This window comes from Salvelinus sp. IW2-2015, unplaced genomic scaffold (assembly GCF_002910315.2).
Source record: "Salvelinus sp. IW2-2015 unplaced genomic scaffold, ASM291031v2 Un_scaffold3084, whole genome shotgun sequence".
In the NCBI taxonomy this organism is placed as follows: domain Eukaryota; kingdom Metazoa; phylum Chordata; class Actinopteri; order Salmoniformes; family Salmonidae; genus Salvelinus; species Salvelinus sp. IW2-2015.
Window position 1 is genome coordinate 23831 of NW_019944375.1, and position 19905 is coordinate 43735.

The following is a 19905-nucleotide window of genomic DNA, read 5'->3' on the forward strand; positions in this document are numbered from 1 at the left end:
ATGGTGGATTGACGTGATCAACGCCCAACACACACAGTGGATTTAGTTTCATGGAATGAATATTTATTTAACATGCGACGTGATAGAGTTACATGCAACCAACAGAGAGTCATGGATGACCATGGAGTTAAGAAAGTGAGTGAGTGAGTGAGTGAAAATTAGGAAAGGAGAGATGAGGAGAGGAAAGATGAGGAGAGGAAAGGGAAAGATGAGGAGAGGAAAGGTAAAGATGAGGATAGGAAAGATGAGGAGAGGAAAGGAAAGATGAGAAAGGAAAGATGGGAGAGGAAAAGGAAAGGATGATGAAAGGAAGAATGAGGAGAGGACAGGAAAATGAGGAGAGGAAAGCAAAGATGAGGAGGAAAGCAAAGATGAGGAGAGAGCAAAGATGAGAGAGGAAAGGAAAGATGAGGAGAGGAAAGGAAAGGAAAGATGAGGAGAGGAAAGCAAAAATGAGGAGAGGAAAGGAAGGTGAGGAGAGGAAAGAGAGATGAGGAAAGGAGAGATGAGGAGAGGAGAGGAAGGAAAGATGAGGGGAGGGAAAGGAAAGATGATGAGAGGAGAGGTAAAGCGAAAGATGAAGGGAGGAAAGGAAAGATGATGAGAGGAGAGGAAAGCAAAGATGAGGGGAGGAAAGAAAGATGAGGAGAGAAAGGAAAGCGAAAGATGAGGGAGGAAAGGAAAGATGAGGAGGGAAAGGAGAGATGAGGAGATGAGGAGAGGAAAGGAGAGATGAGAGATGAGGGGGAAAGGAAAGATGAGAGAAGGAAAGGAGAGGAGAGGAAAGGAAAGATGGACAGAGAGAAGAGTACAGAGAGTAGAAGTAATTACACACCAGAACCTCCTGCCTTAATAAGGACACTAACTAAGTCAACTACCACCGTGAACTACTAGTTTCACTAGTTAACTATGTGTTAACTACCACTTATAACTACAGCCACAGCTAAGAGCAGAGCAAACAGCTAGTTAGAGACAAAGGCTAAAGCTAACTAGCTATTAAAACACAGTAACTAGCTAACCAGTTGGTTAAGTTGATATTCAAAAACTCTGTAAGAATTGTACATCCACTGCAGTTAAAGTTGGTCTATTTACAATATATGCTAATGCTTAAAGGGACAGACAGATAGTGTCGACACGTGAAGGATCAAGGTACACCTCAGTTTAACCTAGAATGAATGTCTGCAACGTGTTGTCACAACAGAGACGTATTTCACCACACAAGACAAGAGACGGTATCCGACCACATCGGTGGTTAAACTCAGAGCCCCACATTAGAATTACTGACGAACAACCCAAAGACTAAACAAGAGACTCGACCATACATCTTGTGCTTGCCGCAGCATAATGTGAAAAACGTAGCTATTTCCATTTTGGTGAGTTGAATTAGTGGCTAAGCGTTGAGATGTGAGATGATTGTAGGAAGGAGGAAGGAAGCTATCCATCTCTCTTCTCTCTCTCCCCTCCCTCTGTCCCTCCCTCCCCCCTCTCCCTTCCCCCCTCTCTCACTATCTCTCTCCCCCTCTCTCTCTCCCCCTCTCTCTCCCCCCCTCTCTCTCTATCCCTCTCTCTCTCCCCTCTATCTCTATCCCTCTCTCTCTCACACTCTACCTCTCTCCTGTCTCTCTCCACTCTCTCTCTCTCCTGTCTCTCTCTCACACTCTCTCCTGTCTCTCTCACACTCTCTCGCTGTCTCTCTCTCACACTCTCTCCTGTCTCCTTCCACTCTCTCCTGTCTCTCTCTCCTGTCTCTCTCTCCTGTCCTCTCTCTCCTGTTCTCTCTCTTTCTCTCTCTCCTTCTCTCTCTCTCTCTCTCTCTCTCTCTCTCTCTTCTCTCTCTCTCTCTCTCTCCCCCTCTCTCTCTCCCTCTCTCCCTCCTCTCCTCTCTCCCTCTCTCCTCTCCTCCTCCCTCCCCTTTATCTCTCTCCTCTTTTCCCTTTCTCTCTCCCTCTCCTTCCCTCCTCTCTCCTCTCTCTCTCTCCCACTCTCTCTCTCATCCATCGCATCTCCTCTCTCTCTCCCTTCCCCTATATCTCTCCCTTCCTCTCTCTCCTGTCTCCTGCAGTGCCTGAGAATACAGAAGATTGAAATGGCTGACGGAGGGATGGGAATATATTTCCCTCTCGCTCAGTGTTTATTGGCAAGCCTTCAACAAGCGTTTTAATGCAGCTCGTAAAGATGTGAGCCAGCGTTAAATGCTGAATATCTCACAGCTATGCAGGCAGCGATTCAGACAAACAGTTAGGTCCCACGAGGAAAAGGCTTATTTTAGCTTAGAGTTTAGGGTTAGGTTAGAAATAGGGTTAGGGGCTAAGGTTGGGTTGGTGGAAATAGGATTTTGAATGGAAATCAATTGTAGGTCCCACAAGGACAATTGTGTGTGTGGTTGTGTGTGTGTGTTATGGTGTTGTGTGTGTGTGTGTGGGTGGTGTTCTGTGTGGATTGTGTGTGTGTATTTTGTGTGTGTGTGTGTGTGTGTTTTGTGTGTGTGGTGTGTGTGTGTGTGTGTGTGTGTGGTGTGTGTGTGTGTGTGGTGTGTGTGTGTGTGTGTGTGTGTGGTGTGGTGTGTGTGTGTGTGTGTGAGTGTGTGTGTGTGTCTTCTCTCAGCCAACAGTCAGTGTTTGAATACTGCTACTTCCGTATGACTTTGCAGGACAGTCATGTAGCATGCTGGGGTCGTCTTTCTGTAGATGAGAGACATGCAAACCAACACACAGGTCTATTCTGGGATCTGTAGTTCTATTCTGACAGGATGGATCTGTAGTTCCATTCTGACAGGATGGGATCTGTAGTTCTATTTCTGACAGGATGGGATCTGTAGGTCTATTCTGACAGTATGGGATCTGTGTTCTATTCTGACAGGATGTGATCTGTAGTTATATTCTGACAGGATGTGTCTGTAGTTATATTCTGACAGGATGGGATCTTGGAATTCTATTCTGACAAGATGGATCTGTAGGTCCATTCTGACAGGATGGGATCTGTAGTTCTATTCTGACAGGATGGGATCTGGAGTTCTATTCTGACAGCTGTGATCTGTAGTTATATTTGAACAGGATGGATCTGGAGTTTTCTATTCTGACAGATGGGATCTGTAGTCCATTCTGACAGGATGGGATCTGTAGTTCTATTCTGACAAGATGGGATCTGTAGTTCCATTCTGACAGGATGGGATCTGTAGTTCTATTCTGACAGGATGGGATCTTAGTTCTATTCGACAACGATGGGATCTGAGTTCTAATTCTGACAGGATGGGATCTGAGTTCTATTCTGACAGGCATGGGATCTGTAGTCTATTCTGACAGGATGGATCTGGAGTTCTATCTTGACAGGATGGGAATTGTAGTTATATTCTGACAGGATGGATCTGTAGTTCTATTCTGACAGGATGGGATCTGTAGTTCTATTTGACAGGATGGGATCTGTAGTTCTATTCTGACAGGATGTGATCTGTAGTTCTATTCTGACAGGATGGGATCTGTAGTTCTATTCTGACAGGATGGGATCTGTAGTTCTATTCTGACAGGATGGGATCTGTAGTTCTATTCTGACAGGATGTGATCTGTAGTTCTATTCTGACAGGATGTGATCTGTAGTTCTATTGACAGGATGGGATCTGTCAGTTCTTTCTGACAGGATGGATCTGGAGTTCTATTCTGACAGGATGGGATCTGGAGTTCTATTTCTGACAGCTGTGATCTGTAGTTATATTCTGACAGGATGGGATCTGGAGTTCTATTCTGACAGATGGGATCTGTAGGTCCATTCTGACAGGATGGGATCTGTAGTTCTATTCTGGACAAGATGGGATCTGTAGTTCCATTCTGACAGGATGGATCTGTAGTTCTATTTCTGACAGGATGGGATCTGTAGTTCTATTCTGACAAGATGGGATCTGGAGTTTATTCTGACAGGATGGATCTGGAGTTCTATTCTGACAGGATGGGATCTGTAGTTCTATTCTGACAGGATGGGATCTGTAGTTATATTTCTGACAGGATGGGATCTGTAGTTCTATTCTGACAGGATGGGATCTGTAGTTCTATTCTGACAGGGGATCGTAGTTCTATCTGACAGGATGTGATTCTGTAGTTCTATTGCTGACAGGATGGGATCTGTAGTTCTATTCTGACAGGATGGGATCTGGAGTTCTATTCTGACAGGATGGGATCTGTAAGTTTCTATTCTGACAGGATGGGATCTGTAGTTCTATTCTGACAGGATGGGAATCTGTAGTTCTATTCTGACAGGATGGCATCTGTATTCTATTGACGTGATCTGTAGTTCACGGAAGTGGGATCTGTAGTTCATATTCTGACAGGATGGGATCTGTAGTTCTATTCTGACAGGATGGGATCTGTAGTTTCTGACAGGATGGAATCTGTAGTTCTATTCTGACAGGAATGGGATCTGAGTTCTATTCTGACAGGATGGGATCTGTAGGTCTATCTGACAGGATGGGATCTGTAGTTCTATTCTGACAGGATGGGATCTGTAGGTCTATTCTGACAGGATGGGATCTGTAGTTCTATTCTGACAGGATGGGATCTGTAGTCTATTCTGACAGGATGGATCTGTAGTCTATTCTGACAGGATGGGATCTGTAGGTCTATTCTGACAGGATGGGATCTGTAGTTCTATTCTGACACGAATGGGATATTGTTTCTATTCTGAATCAATGGGTAACATAATCATTACTTGATATGTCCAAACAATGTATGTATCCAACTGCAGACTGCCCCTTTACAGCAGCCTATCCTCCATGTGATATATTACACAGCATGGTTGATCTACAGTACCAGTCAAATGTTTGGACACACCTACTCATTTTGTGAAATTCTTTCTTCGTAATGCGTTTGAGCCAATCAGTTGTGTTGTGACAAGGGAGGGTTGATATACAGAAGATAGCCCTATTTGGTAAAAGACCAAGTCCATATTATTGGCAAGAACAGCTCAAATAAGCAAAGAGAAATGACTGTCCATGTTACTTTAAGACATGTAGGTCAGTCAATGCGGAAAATGTCAAGAACTTTTAAAGTTTATTCAAGTGCAGTCGCAAAAACCATCAAAAGCTATGATGAAACTGGCTGTCATGAGGACTCCACAGGAAAGGAAGACCCAGAGTCACCCCTGCTGCAGAGGATAAGTTCATTAGAGTTACCAGCCTCAGATTGCAGCCCAAATAAATGGTTCACAGTGTTCAAGTAACAGGACACATCTCAAACATCAACTGTTCAGAGGAGACTGTGTGAATCAAGCCTTCATGGTCGAATTGCTGCAAAGAAACCACTACTAAAGGACACCAATAAGAAGAAGACACTTCTTGGGCCAAGAAACACGAGCAATGGACATTATACCGGTGGAAATCTGTCTTTTTTGGTCTGATTGAGTCCAAATTTGAGATTTTTTGTTCGAAATGTGAAGCATGGAGGAGGTGTGGGGGTGCTTTGTTGGTGACACTGTCAGATGATTTATTTAGAATTCAAGACAACACTTAACCAGCAAGGCTACCACAGCATTCTGCAGCAATACGCCATCCCATCTGGTTTGCGCTTAGTGGGACTATCATGTGTTTTTCAGCAGGACAATGACAACACACCTCCAAGCTGTGTAAGGGCTATCTGACCAAGAAGGAGCGTGATGGAGTGCTGCATCAGATGACCTGGCTCACAATCACCCGACCTCAACCCCAATTGAGATGGTTTGGGATGAGTTGCACCGCAGAGTGAAGGAAAAGCAGCCAACAATGCTCAGCATATGTAGGAACTCCTTCAAGACTGTTGGAAAAGCATTCCAGGTGAAGCTGGTTGAGAGAATGCCAAGAGTGTGCAAAGCTGACATCAAGGTAAAGGGTGTTCTATTTGAAGAATCTCAAATATAAAATATATATTTTTTTGTTTAACACATTTTTGATTAACCATGATTTCATATGTGTTATTTCATAGTTTCTGATGTCTTCCACTATTATTCTACAATGTAGAAAATTAGTAAAAATAAAGAAAAACCCTGGAATGAGTAGGGTGTGTCCCACACTTTTGACGGTACAGTATGTGAATAACCCTAGCTGTTTTAAAGCAGTCTGTATCTGTTTGAACATCAAGAGAGTGTTGAGAATGAGAGAATTTGAGTCGTGGCTGCCAGGCGGCAAGGAGCGTGATGCTTTGATTTCATTTGGAGCAGATCAAAGCTGTGATCAGGCTTTCTCACCGGAGAATCCCTCCACAGAGCTGTGATCAGTTAGCCCTCTCACCGGAGAAACCCTCCACAGAGCTGTGATCAGGCTTCTCACCGGAGTGTCCCTCCACAAAGCTGTGATCCTTTATATATATATGTGTGTGGTGTGTGTGTGTGTGTGTGTGTGTTGTAGATGGACTCCTGTACTCCCCAGTTCTCCAATTCCCTACATAGTGCACACATTTTGACCAGCCAAAAGTAGTGTACTATATAGCGAATAGGGTGCCATTTGGATCCAGCCCCAGGATGTTGCTGGTGGTGTGTTTGTTTGTCGTGCGTGCGTAGTGAAGGGTGAGTGAAGAGATAGTGAAGGGTTAGTGAAGGGTGAGTGAAGAGATAGTGAAGGGTGAGTGAAGAGATAGTGAAGGGTGAGTGAAGGGTGAGTGAAGAGGGAGTGAAGAGGGAGTGAAGGGTTAGTGAAGGGTGAGTGAATGGTGAGTGTAGAGATAGTGAAGAGTTAGTGAAGAGGGAGTGAAGGGTCAGTGTAGAGATAGTGAAGAGATAGTGTAGAGATAGTGAAGGGTGAGTGAAGAGATAGTGAAGAGATAGTGAAGAGATAGTGAAGAGATAGTGAAGAGATAGTGAAGGGTGAGTGAAGAGATAGTGAAGAGATAGTGAAGGGTTAGTGAAGAGGGAGTGACGGGTTAGTGAGGATAAACCATGCAACCAAGAAAAGTGAGCGAGTGAGGAGTGGAAAGACAAGAGAAAGATGGAGTTGACAAACAGAGAAAGAGAAGACAAGACAAACAGAGAAAGAGAAGATAAGACAAACAGAAAGGAGACAGACTGCAGCAGAGCTACATTACCGCTAATAAGGGTGCTACGAGCCCCACGACCAGTGAACTACTTTACTAGCTTAAAATAACTGCACAGTGTTTCCAGATTTCTAGGAAATATGACCTATAATTACTTACAATATGTGTGAAATAATGATCCTGAGAATTGAATATGTTAAAAAGCAGCTTTTCTGTGTTGGAGTGGTGTAAGCGTACCCCGACAACAGAATGGTGTGGGCGTATACAAGTCATAAAAAATATTCATGCAAGTAGACCGCTGATTGGCCAACTTATCCTCCTCTAGACCGCTGATTGGCCAGCTCATCCTCCTCAGGGAGTAGACATCATGTTCTATGAGGAAATAGCTGTTTTTTGAAACGGTCTGTTTGAACTACAAATTTGAGGTGGGAGATTTTTAAGTGTTTTTTCTCTCCAATGGATGCTTTGGTCACAGGTGTGAGTATAGAACAAGTCAACAACATTATTTGCATATGAGTTAACAGAATATTATATTTTAAAAGTGTGATTATCACTGGACAGTTGTTTTAACTAGTTATCTAGCATTAAATAGCAGTAATAACTACAGCCACACCTAAGATCAGAGAAAACAGATGGTTAGTGACKACGTCTATGGCTGAGCAGCTATTAYAAGACAGTAACTACAGAGCTGTAGCAAATAWAACACAGTAAATGTTGGACCACTTTAACCTAAAGACAACAGGTATTATACATAAACACATTCAGTAAAGTGGTATTAATGTCTACCAAGGAAAGAGACGGGTAGACGTAAAAACACATTAAGCATCAAGTTAAAACCTCATTCTGACACCTGAATTAATGTCTGCATCGTGTTGTCAACAACAAATACGTTTTTCCCACCAATCAAGGCGAGATGAACGAGGCTCTGGGGTAATGGACCCGATACCTGACCGCATCATTGGTTAAAGTCAGAGCCCAGTATTAGAATACTGATGAACAAACCAAAGACTAAACAAGAGGTCTCAGTCATACATCTGGTGGGTGCCTGCAGTATGTGTATCTCTCTCTCCACCTCTCCCTCTCTCTCTCTCTCTTCTCTCTCTCTCTCTTCTCTCTCTCTCTCTCCTCTCTCTCTTCTCTCTCTCTCTCTCTCCCTCTCTCTCTACTTCTTCTCTCTCTCTCCTCTCTCTCTCTAACTCTCTTCTCCCTCTCCTCTTCTCTCTCTCTCCCTCTCTCTCTCTCCCTCTCCTTCTCTTCTCCCTTTCTCTCTCTCCTCTCTTCTCTCTCTCTCTCTCTCTCTTCCTCTCGCTCTCTCTCTCTCTCTCTCTCTCTCTCTCTCTCTCTCCTGTCTCCCAGAGGGCCTGAGAGAGACGAAGATTTAAATGGCCAACGAGGATGGGAAGCATTTCCTTTTCGTGATCGGTGTTTATTGGTGAGCCTTTAAAGCAGATCGTAAAGATGATGTGAGCCTGAATTAAATGCTGAATATCTCCCAACAATGCAGGCAGCAATAGACAGGCAGATTAGGTGCTGGGCTGGCTTTCTATCAAGTTATATTTTCTGAGAAAGATTGTGATACGGGATTGGAATGCAATAGTAGTGAAATTAATTCTCTCAGGTATCAGTCAGTGTGTTAGCTACTTGTATGGTGTGTGTGTGTGAGTGTGAGTGTGAGGTAAGTGAGAGAGAGAATTTAGATAGATAGAATGATATGATAAGTATTGCATGGCAGACAGAATTGAATAGAGAGAGAGAGAGAGAGGGAAGAGGGAGAGGGAGAGGGAGAGGGAGAGGAGAGAGAAGCGAGAGAGAGAGAGAGAGAGAGAGAGAGAGAGAGAAGAGAGAGACAGAGAGAGGCAGAGAGAGAGAGAGAGTGTGAGTGCTCTTTCTCTCAGGCATCAATCAGTATGGGAAACTGCTACTCTTGTGACCTTTTCAGGGACAGGCAAGTAGCATACTAGGGGTAGTCTGTTGGGATCTGTATTCATTTCTGACAGGAGGGGCAATCTGCAGTTCTCATTTCTGACAGGATGGGATCGGTAGTTTATTCTGACAGGATGGGATCCTGTAGTTCTATCTCTGACAGGTGGATTGTAGTTCTATTCTGACGGATGGGATATGTGGTTCTTATTCCTGACAGGATGGGACCTTAGTTTCTATTCTGAAAGGATGTGACCTGTATGTTCTATTCTGACAGGATGGGTCTGTAGTTCTATTCTGACAGCATGGGATGTGTTTCTATTCTGACAGGATGGGACCTGTAGTTTATTCTAACAGGATGGGATCTGTGGTTTTTATTTCGACAGGATGGAATCTGTAGTTCTATTCTGACAGGATGGGATCTGTAGTTTATTATTCTGACAGGATGGGTCTGTAGTTCTATTCTGACAGGATGGATCTGTAGTTCTATTCTGACAGGTGGGATCTGTAGTTCTATTCAGGAACTAAGGCAAACATATGCTCTCTTCTTTCATATCATTATAAACTATAAACATATGTTAATGGATGAATAATCCAGTTTGAATACAAACACATAGTTACAATATTTGATCAGCCCTGTGGTCCATCGCCGTAGATTCATAATAAACAGTGCGTTTTGACGTGGATGTGAAGGAATAACCCACTGCTTAAAGCGGCCTGTATCTAGATGTGGCATTATAAGCAGTATTTTGATGTATCTGAATAAAGCCCTAAGCTGTGTAAAGGCCTGGATCTGTGTGAACATCAAGAGAGTGTTGAGAGTTGAGTCGTGGGTTCCAGGCAGAGAGATGCTCTGATTCATCTGGAGCAGCTCAAAGCTGTGATTAGACAGCCCTCTCACAGGAATAGTCTGTGTGTGTGTGTGTGTGTGTGTGTGTGTGTGTGTGTGTGTGTGTGTGTGTGTGTGTGTGTGTGTGTGTGTGTGTGTGTGTGTGTGTGTGTGTGTGTGTGTGTGTGTGTGTGTGTGTGTGGTGTTGTGGTGTGTGTGTGTGTGTGTGGTGTGTGTGTGTGTGTGTTGGTGTGTGTGTGTGTGTGTGTGTGTGTGTGTGTGTGTGTGTGTGTGTGTGTGTGTGTGTGGTGTTGGTGTGTTTGTGTGTGTACACAACCACTTCCACAGTTATAGCTACTGGCCTGTCTTCTTGCCATCAGTCCTTTATGGAAATCCTCTGAATTATTTTACGTGATGCTTCAGAGGATTACAAAAGATGTTCAGAACAGACGAGCCAGGTAGTTATGGAGAGGGTAGCTTGTTCTGTGATCCGCTAGTGATGTCTAATACTCACTGAGAGTCATTTAACCTTTAATGTGTTTTCATGGGATAGCTAGCTAGCTTAGCATCATATGTTTTCATGGACTAGCTAGCTAGCTTAGCACCATATGTTTTTATGGGTTAGCTAACTAGCTTAGCACCATATGTTTTTATGGGTTAGCTAACTAGCTTAGTACCATATATTTTCATGGGTTATTGTATGTTATTTTATGAGTTAACTCGTTATTGTTATTTTATTGTGTTACTATTTACCTTTTTTGGCGCTCATTTCCTTACTTTTGAACTCTGCCATCTTGGAAAAGTGCTCAAAGTTACCTGTCGTATTCTGCTTATGTGACAAATAAAATAATATTTTATTTGGTTTAGCTAGCTGGCTTAGCACCATATGATTTCATGGGTTAGCTAGCTAGCTGGCTTAGCACCATATGATTTCATGGGTTAGCTCGCTAGCTGGCTTAGCACCATATGATTTCATGGGTTAGCTAGCTAGCTGGCTTAGCACCATATGATTTCATGGGTTAGCTCGCTAGCTGGCTAAGCACCATATGATTTTATGGGTTAGCTAGCTAGCTGGCTAAGCACCATATGATTTCATGGGTTAGCTCGCTAGCATAGAACCATTACATACCTGTTATAGACCTGGTCACAGCACTCTCATACAGAGGGACACCCTCTCCTGCATTGTTGAACGCCTTCAGGGAGATGACATAGTGGGAACTGGGCTCTGTGGGAGACCAGGAACACTGTTAATAACAATCAATCAATCAATCAATCAATCAATCAAGGCTTTCAGAGAGATAACAGTGGGAACTGGGTTTTTATGGAGATAGAAAAACCTAAGAATACGGTTAATATCAATCAATACCGTTAAAGACCATTAGCTCTTTCCTGCAGTCAAATGACCTGGTCGGTTAGAATGTTACTCATATTTGTCATAATTTCATAATTAATGCACATTAATAAAAAACAAACATTGAAAATCRGGTGTTTCTATGTCAAACGGTTTTGTTAAATTTCAGTCTCCTGTGATGTATATGAAGTGTAATATTGGGATGCAACCTCAAAATGTAATACATTTCAACTTTTTTAAAGCCCATAACCATGTGTGTGAGGTGTACAGTGGAAAGTACTCAGACCCATTGACTTTTTCAATATTTTGTTACATTACAGCCTTATTCTAAAATGGATTCAATCAATTTTTTCCCCTCATCAATCTTCACACAATACCCCATAATGACGAAGGAAAAACAGGTTTAGATATTTTTGCCAATGGATTAAATATAAAAAACTGAAATATTACATTTAGTATTCAGAACCTTTACTCAATACTTTGTTGAAGCACCTTTGGCAGTGATTACAGCCTTGTGTRTTCTTTGGTATGATGCTACAAGCTTGGCACACCTGTATTTGGGGAGGTTATCCCATTCTTCTCTGCAGATCCTCTCAAGCTCTGTCAGGTTGGATGGGGAATGTCGTTGAACAGCTATTTTCAGGTCTATCCAGAGATGTTCGATTGGGTTTAAATCCGGGCTCTGGCTGGTTACTCAAGGACATTCAGAGACTTGTTCCGAAGCCACTTATGCATTGTCGTGGCTGTGTGCTTAGGGTCGTTGTCCTGTTGAAAGGTGAACCTTCGCCCCAGTCTGAGGTCCTGAGCGCTCTGGAACAAGTTTTCATCAAGGATCTCTCTGTACTTTGCTCCGTTCATCTTTCTCTCGATCCTGACAAATCTCCCAGTCCCTGCCGCTGAAAAACATCCCCACAGCATGATGCTGCCACCACCATGCTTCACCGTAGTGATGGTGCCAGGTTTCCTCCAGACCTGACGCTTGGCATTCAGGCAAAAGTGTTCAATCTTGGTTTCATCAGACCAGGTCTGATGGGCTGAGAGTCCTTTAGGTGCCTTTTGGCAAACTCCAAGTGGGCTGTCATGTGCCTTTTACTGAGGAGTGGCTTCTATCTGTCCACTCTACCATAAAGACCTGATTGGTGGAGTGCTGCAGAGATTGTTGTCCTTCTGGAATGTTCTCCCATCTCCACAGAGGAACTCTGGAGCTCTGTCAGAGTGACCATCGGGTTCATGGTCACCTCCCTGACCAAGGCCCTTCTCCCCGATTGCTCAGTTTGGCCGGGATGCCAGCTCTAGGAAGAGTTTGTGGTTCCAAACTTCTTCCATTAAAAATTAAAAACTTCTAAGGGAGAGGGTCTAGTTTCCTGAATTTCCGCTTAACTGACGTGCCCATGGTACACTGCCTGTTACTCAGGCCCATAAGCCAGGATATGCATATAATTAGTAGCATTGGATAGAAAACACTTTGAGTTTTTTTAAACTGTTAAAATAATGTCTGAGACTATAACATAATTGATATGGCAGACAAAAATCTGAGGAAAAATCAACCGGAAATATATATTTTTTGAGGTTCCAGGCTCTTATAATGGGAACCTATGTAATTCCGTCTCCCAGATTGCAATTCCTATGGCTTCCACTAGATGTCAAGAGTCTTTATTCAAGGTTTCAGACTTTTGTCTTGGAAAACAAGCAAGAATTTGGAGTTTTGTTTAGGAGAGCACCGGAACAATATCAGTCTTTCGGGCGCGCGAGGGAGGGCGCGCGCTTACTAACTTTGCTTTCCTATTGAACATACTACTTTCTGTATGAAATATTATAGTTTATTTTCATTTTAGAGTACCTGAGGATTAAATAGAAACATCGTTTGACTTGTTTGGACGAAGTTTAGCGGTAGCTTTTTGGACTCCTTTGTCTGCATGTTGAACGAGTGGATTACTGAAATCGATGGCGCCAACTAAACAGACTTTTTGGGATATAAAGAAGGATTTTATCTAACAAAACGACCATTCATGTTGTAGCTGGGACCCTTGGGATTGCAAACAGAGGAAGATCTTCAAAAGTAAGTGATTTATTTAATCGCTATTTGTGATTTAATGAAGCCTGTGCTGGTTGAAAAATATGTTGATGTGTCCTCAGACAATCGCATGGTATGCTTTCGCCTATTGTAAATTGGACAACGCAGTTATATTATCAAGAATTTAAGCTTTTAAATGATATAAGATACTTGTATGTTCATGAATGTTTAATATTATGATTTTTTATTTTAATTGCGCACCCTCCAATTTCATCAAATGTTGTCGGCTGGTGTCCCACCAGGAGGCCACTGTGTTATTGGCGACCTTCAATGCTGCAGAAATGTTTTGGTACCCTTCCCCAGATCTGTGCCTCGACACAATCCTGTCTCGGAGCTCTACGGAAATTTCCTTCGACCTCATGGCTTGGTTTTTGCTCTGGCATGCACTGTCAACTGTGGGACTTTATAAAGACATGTGTGTGCCTTTCCAAATCATGTCCAATCAATTGAACTCCATTAAAGTTGTAGAAAAATCTCAAGGATGATCAATGGAAACAGGATGTACCAGAGCTCAATTTTGGGTCTCATAGCAACGGGTCTGAATCCTTATGTAAATAAGTTGTTTTTATTTTTAAGTACATTTGCATAAATGTAAAAAAATAACTGTGTTAGCTTGGTCATTGTGGGGTATTTTGTGTAGATTGATGAGGATAAAAAAAAAAAAATCTATTTTAGATTAAATCTGTAACGTAACAAAATGTGAAAAAAGTCAAGGGGTTTGAATACTTTCCGAATGCTGTATGTATATGTAACGGTGAAATGGCTAGCTAGTTAGCGGGTACGCGCCAGTAGCGTTTCAATCAGTTACGTCACTTGCTCTGAAACCTAGATGTAGTGTTGCCCCTTGCTCTGCAAGGGCCGTGGCTTTTGTGGAGCGATGGGTAACGACGCTTCGTGGGTGACTGTTGTCGATGTGTGCAGAGGGTCCCTGGTTCGCGCCCGTGTTGTGGCGAGGGGACGGTTTAAAGTTATACTGTTACATATACTTTTGTTTCAAAGTAGATTTGTTTAAGACTACCAAGAACCACTGTGTGACCCTGATTRAGCAGGTCAAATGGGGACATACAGTACAGAACATAGCCTGGAGAATACAATAATATAATCCATGGCTTAATTCTTTATTTACATTGATACAGACCACTAAACAGACCTGAATCAGACTGTGATGAGAAGTAGAGAGATGATCACACTGTTACTACACACATGGGAGCTTTCAGTGAACAGTTTCTGAAAATAGAGCCYTGACAGTCACAAGGCCTGGAGAGAACACAGCGTTACGTTCCTCACTGACATGGTCTCTAKTTCAAGTCCCCCAACAGAGCCATGCTTCTCCTGGAATAAGTCCGTTAGACAGAACAAAACAAACCAGCACGCAGTGGGTCGTCTCTCTCACAACGCAGCTAGACAGCGACTAACTCAAGTTGCTCTAGTTTCTAAACCGCTCACATCAAAAAAACTGAGATTGCAAAGACTCACCCTTCCTGCATTAATTTTATGACATTTAAAGTAAAAAGACTTTTCACTATATAATATTTTGGATGATCTTAGCTCTACCCTTTGTAACAACAGGTCCTTTACAAAACAAAAACATTTCCCAATACAAAGAGTTATCCTGGACCCACCATCCATATAACACTGCTGTTTTCTAATCATTATTGTTTATATTCTACAGTAGGGAGGTTTATGGTCATACTCCTGTGTTCTTGAGGGGGTTCTCTAGTTTGTTATGGTAGCTCCCATTCTCCAACACAACCCTGTTACTCTGAGTCCTGTCAATAAGGAATGTTGCACCAGAGAGCATGGATCTCCCAGCTAGGAGAGAGAGAGAGGAGAGAGAGAGAGAGAGAGAGAGAAGAGAGAGAGAGAGAGAGAGAGAAGAGAGAGAGAGAGAGAGAGGAAGAGAGAGAGAGAGAGAGAGAAGAGAGAGAGAGAGAGAGAGAGAGAGAGAGAGTATAGATACAGGGAAAGGAACCTGTAAAAGCACGGAGAGTAATTGATTGGTATATTGACCGACCAACAGACAGACCCATCGGTCCATCTTCCATCCAGAGGGTTCTCCTGTCTTTCACGGTCCAAATTGAATCTCCATGGGAACATCAGACACGAAGTACCTCCTTCTTGATTTAAGMTTWTTTTTTTTTTAACCACATGACGTTCAATATTGAAACCATGGCAACCGACTAGGCGGTTGTTTTGGTGGGACACCATTTTAAATATTGATGGTGCAGCGGCCCATTTGTCAGAGCTGGTTAGTTGTAAAAGATAGATCGTTAAAATGAGAGCAGTAGTATGTTTGAGAGATAATTACCAACAAAGTTTACTGAGTTAGAAAAAAAATAGAATTGTGTTGTTTCTTGTTCAGTTTCATTTGTATGAACGCATCTTCTTCTCTGAAGAACGTTTGACTGTTCTAGCTGGTGCTGCGTATACCTGTGTGCTGTGTGTTTAGCGAGACAGGAAACCAACACGTCAATTAACACCACATGCTCTGATGTTTCCTCCCAGATATGACAAACACATGTGTAGATGATAACACGATAAATAATATATCGTAGGTACAGTACGCTCTCGGTGTCGTGTGCTCCGACTAGGCTGTTGATGTCTATTGATTATTGATTAGTTAGAATCGAATTATAGAAGGGTGCTTCAGCTGCATAATCAAATAATTTATTATCGTCTCCTTCCTTATGCAAATTGGTCGTGCTTTTTTTTTTTGTAAATCAAATTTTACACAAAGCGATTAATTATTACGCTTCTGTTAAATAATGAATTCTAATTAAATGCTGTTTTTAAAAACAGAATTAATTAGTTATCAGAATACAAGGAATTTGGTTGGACAGGACTAAAATAACTTGTCTTTGGAATCAATAAAATGATTTCACATTCATGACCAGTATTGAAAAATAATCAAACAAACAGTGTTTCTCAAACAGTGAGAATTCCTTTGACATAGCTCTATGACCACTTGTATTAGAAAATCCTTTTACTTCCCAGACTAGAAAATMATGATTATTGTATTTGTGTCCTGCTGTTCCAATCAGAAGCCTCCTCTGGTCCACTACCACTGACTCTGAGAAGGTCAACACTGACTTGAAGACTTACAGTCGTGTCATCAACGGTAGTCTCACGGAGGTCCGATTTGTGTAATCTTTTTCATGCCAGACATTACAGCTACAGTATAAATGTCATATGTCAAGACAACCTGTCTTCAACAGCCGTTTGACTAAATCTTAAACTCTGGATATGGGCTAGTCATAAAGAATCATCCGTACATGTCCTGTCATAGGACCATAGAGAGGTCAGATAACTCTCTAAGGAGTGGTGAATAAATCCTAACTGATCCGTGATGACATTCTCGTCTCAGCTAGTCTCCCAGAAGTTTTACGCACATCCGTGTACTCCATTGTGAATGTGTAATAACGTGTATGGATTACCCTTCCAGAGCATGTGCAGTGTATAGTGTCCCATCCTCAGTGGTGTCCTCCCTCACAGTGTTGCTCTCTCTCAGCCACTGGCTCCCCTTTATAGTGTCCCATCAAAATCTATTCAGACTACTCAGACATCCATTACTTCTCAGACAGACCCTGGGTTGTTGACACATTTACCCAGAGCCGCTGTGCTGTGATGCTCAGGTAGCGGTTAGAGCCAACCCGAAAGGTCACCAGTTGGAATCCTCGAGCCGACGAAGTGAAAAATCTGTTGAGGAACTTAACCCTAGGCATTTCACCGTAGTTGCAACAGTGTTGTCGTAGATAATGTCAGACCCTGGACGTGACCCCAATCCCCGAGGGGAGACACCTACTGTAAGCCATAACAAGTATGTTGAATCTGTTATTCTATAAGCACAGGAGAAGAGAGGCAGGCAGTTGTTCTGATTAGGGTTGTAAAGGGCAAGTTTAGAGGTAAACTACCAGCATTTTATTTTTTATTTTTTTACTTTCAAGGATTTTGTGTAATTTATCACAAGACATCTAGTGGCACTTTTGGGTACTTCAGGTGTCTGTAATTATCTACCATCAAAGATGGTATTAAAATAAAAAATACAAGGACAAAGCTGTAAAACATTATTCTAAATATGAAACATTAACTAACTGAATAACATTGGTGTTTAATATGAGTTAAGGCATTCGGATAACTAGAGCTCTTAGCCGATTAGGGAACTTTATAAGAAGGGTGGCTTAAGCCGCATGGACATTGTCCAGAAATAGAATAATATAATATATATCTGTCATAACACTATCCTTATGCAAATTTGGTCGTGGAAGACATTGGCGTTGATTCCACACCGGGGTAATAGCTGTTATCTTTTTTCTTTCTTCTTTTTGCTTAACATTCGGATAATTTTTATTTACATTCATCGAAGAAGCGATTTGATTGTAATCACGCAACCTTCCTGTTAAATGATGATTCGAATTATCTCAACATCTGACTTATGCTCTTTCCTGTTTGTTATTCATCACACACACGAGATAGTTTTAAGGGTTTATGATGGGATCAGTTAATTATTACAAGGAAATCTCTATGGTTGGGATAAGACACGCCTTTGACTATAATAACTGTTCAATTTCGGAAACAGATAATAAGTGTGGTTACAACATTCAGTCCACGACCAGTATTGTACAAATATCCAACACATAACAAGTTGATTCATCAAACAGTGAGAATTCCTTTGAAAGAACCTGCATCTTAATGAGCGCGACAGGTTCATGCTAATTAGATAAATCCTTTATTTCTGTACCACATTGATCTAGAAATTATGATTATTGGGATTGGATATTGTGTACTGCCTGTATCCCACATCGAGAAAAGCCGCGGTGCTAATGGTCCACTACCGGCATCTGTCACGAGAGTCTGAGCTAATGGTCACACTAGGCCACTTCCAATTGACAGGGGGATTCTTACAGTCGTGTCCATCAACGGAATCCATGTCTTCCACCGGAGGTCCGATTCCTCGTTTTGCATGGTATCCTTTCTGTCATTTTCAATGCGCATCAGCACCATTATACAGGCTTTACGAATATATGTCAAGTATAACAATATGTATCATGTTCTAATGAAACTCAACCTGTTCTTCAACAAAGTTTCTCCCGTATTTGACTGATTACACACACACTATAAACTCTGGATATGGGCTAGTCATGTGTTTTTACACTTATTCCTGTCATGTCTTGTCACATTAAATGGAATCTGTCAGGAAAAAAAAAGGTTCAACTTTTTTTGGAACTTCAGAGAGAGAGAAGAGGTATTATTAATGAGAATCATCCGTACATGTCCTGTCATAATGCAAACCATAGGAGAGGTGTTCGATACACTCTCTGACTAGTGATTGGTTTGTCAAATTAAATCCTAACTGATCCGTGATGAACATTCTCGCTCAGCTAGTTCCCAGAAGTTTTAACGCACACTCCGTGTTACTCCATGTGAATGTGTAATAACGTGGTATGGATTACCCTTCCAGAGCATGTGCAGTGTATAGTGTCCCATGTCCATCGTGGTGTCTCTCCTCACAGTGTTGCTCTCTCTCTAGCCCGGCTCCTATAGTGTCCATCAAAATCTATTCAGACTACTCAGACATCACTACTTCTCAGACAGACCGCGGTTGTTGACACATTTACCCACGAGCCGCTGTGCTGTGATGCCTCAGGTAGCGGTTAAGAGCCAACCCGAAGGTCACCAGTTGGAATCCTCGAGCCGACGAAGTGAAAAATTGTTGAGGAACTTAACCCTAGGCATTTCACCATAGTTGCAACAGTGTTGTCGTAGATAATGTCAACCCTGGACTGACCCCAATCTCGAGGGGAGACAACTTCCACCTACTTACCTATCTGTTATTCTATAAGCACGGAGAAGAGAGGCAGGCAGTGGATGTTCGATTAGGGTTGATAAAGGATTTAGAAGTTCAGTAAACTACAAGCATTTATTTATTTTTTTTACTTTCAAGGATTTTGTGTAATTTATCACAAGACATCTAGTGGCACTTTTGGGTACTTCAGGTGTCTGTAATTATCTACCATCAAGATGGATTAAAATAAAAAATCACAGGACAAGCTGTAAAACATTATTCTAAATATGAAACATTAAACAACTGAATAACATGGGGTTTAATATGAGGGTTTCTAGGATGAACTTTTCTTTATTTTTGGATTTTTTTTAAACATTAGTTATTTTATATGTCTTTGTTGTCAATGTTTTGGTGTCAAACTGGTAGTGAAAAAAGTTAATAGTTGGAAGACTAGATGCTATTGTTGTTAATGAGGTTTTTCCTCTTGAACCATGTGGTCATTCCACTACAAACTACTGGACAAATTGGCTTTGTCTTTATGGGGTATTGTGTGTAAATTGATTAGGATTTTATTAATCCACTTTAGAATAAGGCTGTAAAGGATCAAAATGTGGAAAAGTCAAAGGGTCTGAATACTTTCTGAATGCACCGTAAATGGGGGCCTGCTCAGCCCCGTTCCCTGTAGTCCACGATCAGCTCCTTTTGTCTTGCTGACCCTGAGGGAGAGGTTGTTGTCCTGGCAACACACTGCCAGGTTTCTGTCTTCCTCCCTATAGGCTGTCTCATCGTCGTCGGTTATTAGGCCTACCACAGTTGTGTTGTCGGAAAAACAATGATGGTGCGTCCAGTACAGCAGGGGACTAAGCCGCACCCCTGAGGGGCCCACTGTTGAGGGTCAGTATGGCGAATGTGTTGTCAGGAAGTCCAGCATCCAGTGGTAGTAACCAGATAGATACAATGTTA

The 19905-nt window shown here is 42.1% G+C and overlaps 1 protein-coding gene across 1 annotated transcript in view; it reads right to left on the minus strand.

Annotated features, from left to right (window-relative positions):
• Positions 1-19905, minus strand: part of LOC112075318 (netrin receptor DCC-like) — a gene marked incomplete at its 3' end in the record, with an annotated part of 50467 nt that overhangs the window by 21964 nt on the left and 8598 nt on the right. The window contains exon 3 of the mRNA XM_024142333.1: positions 10865-10960. Coding sequence (XP_023998101.1) covers positions 10865-10960 — 96 coding nt within the window. The remainder of the gene's footprint in view (positions 1-10864; positions 10961-19905) is intronic.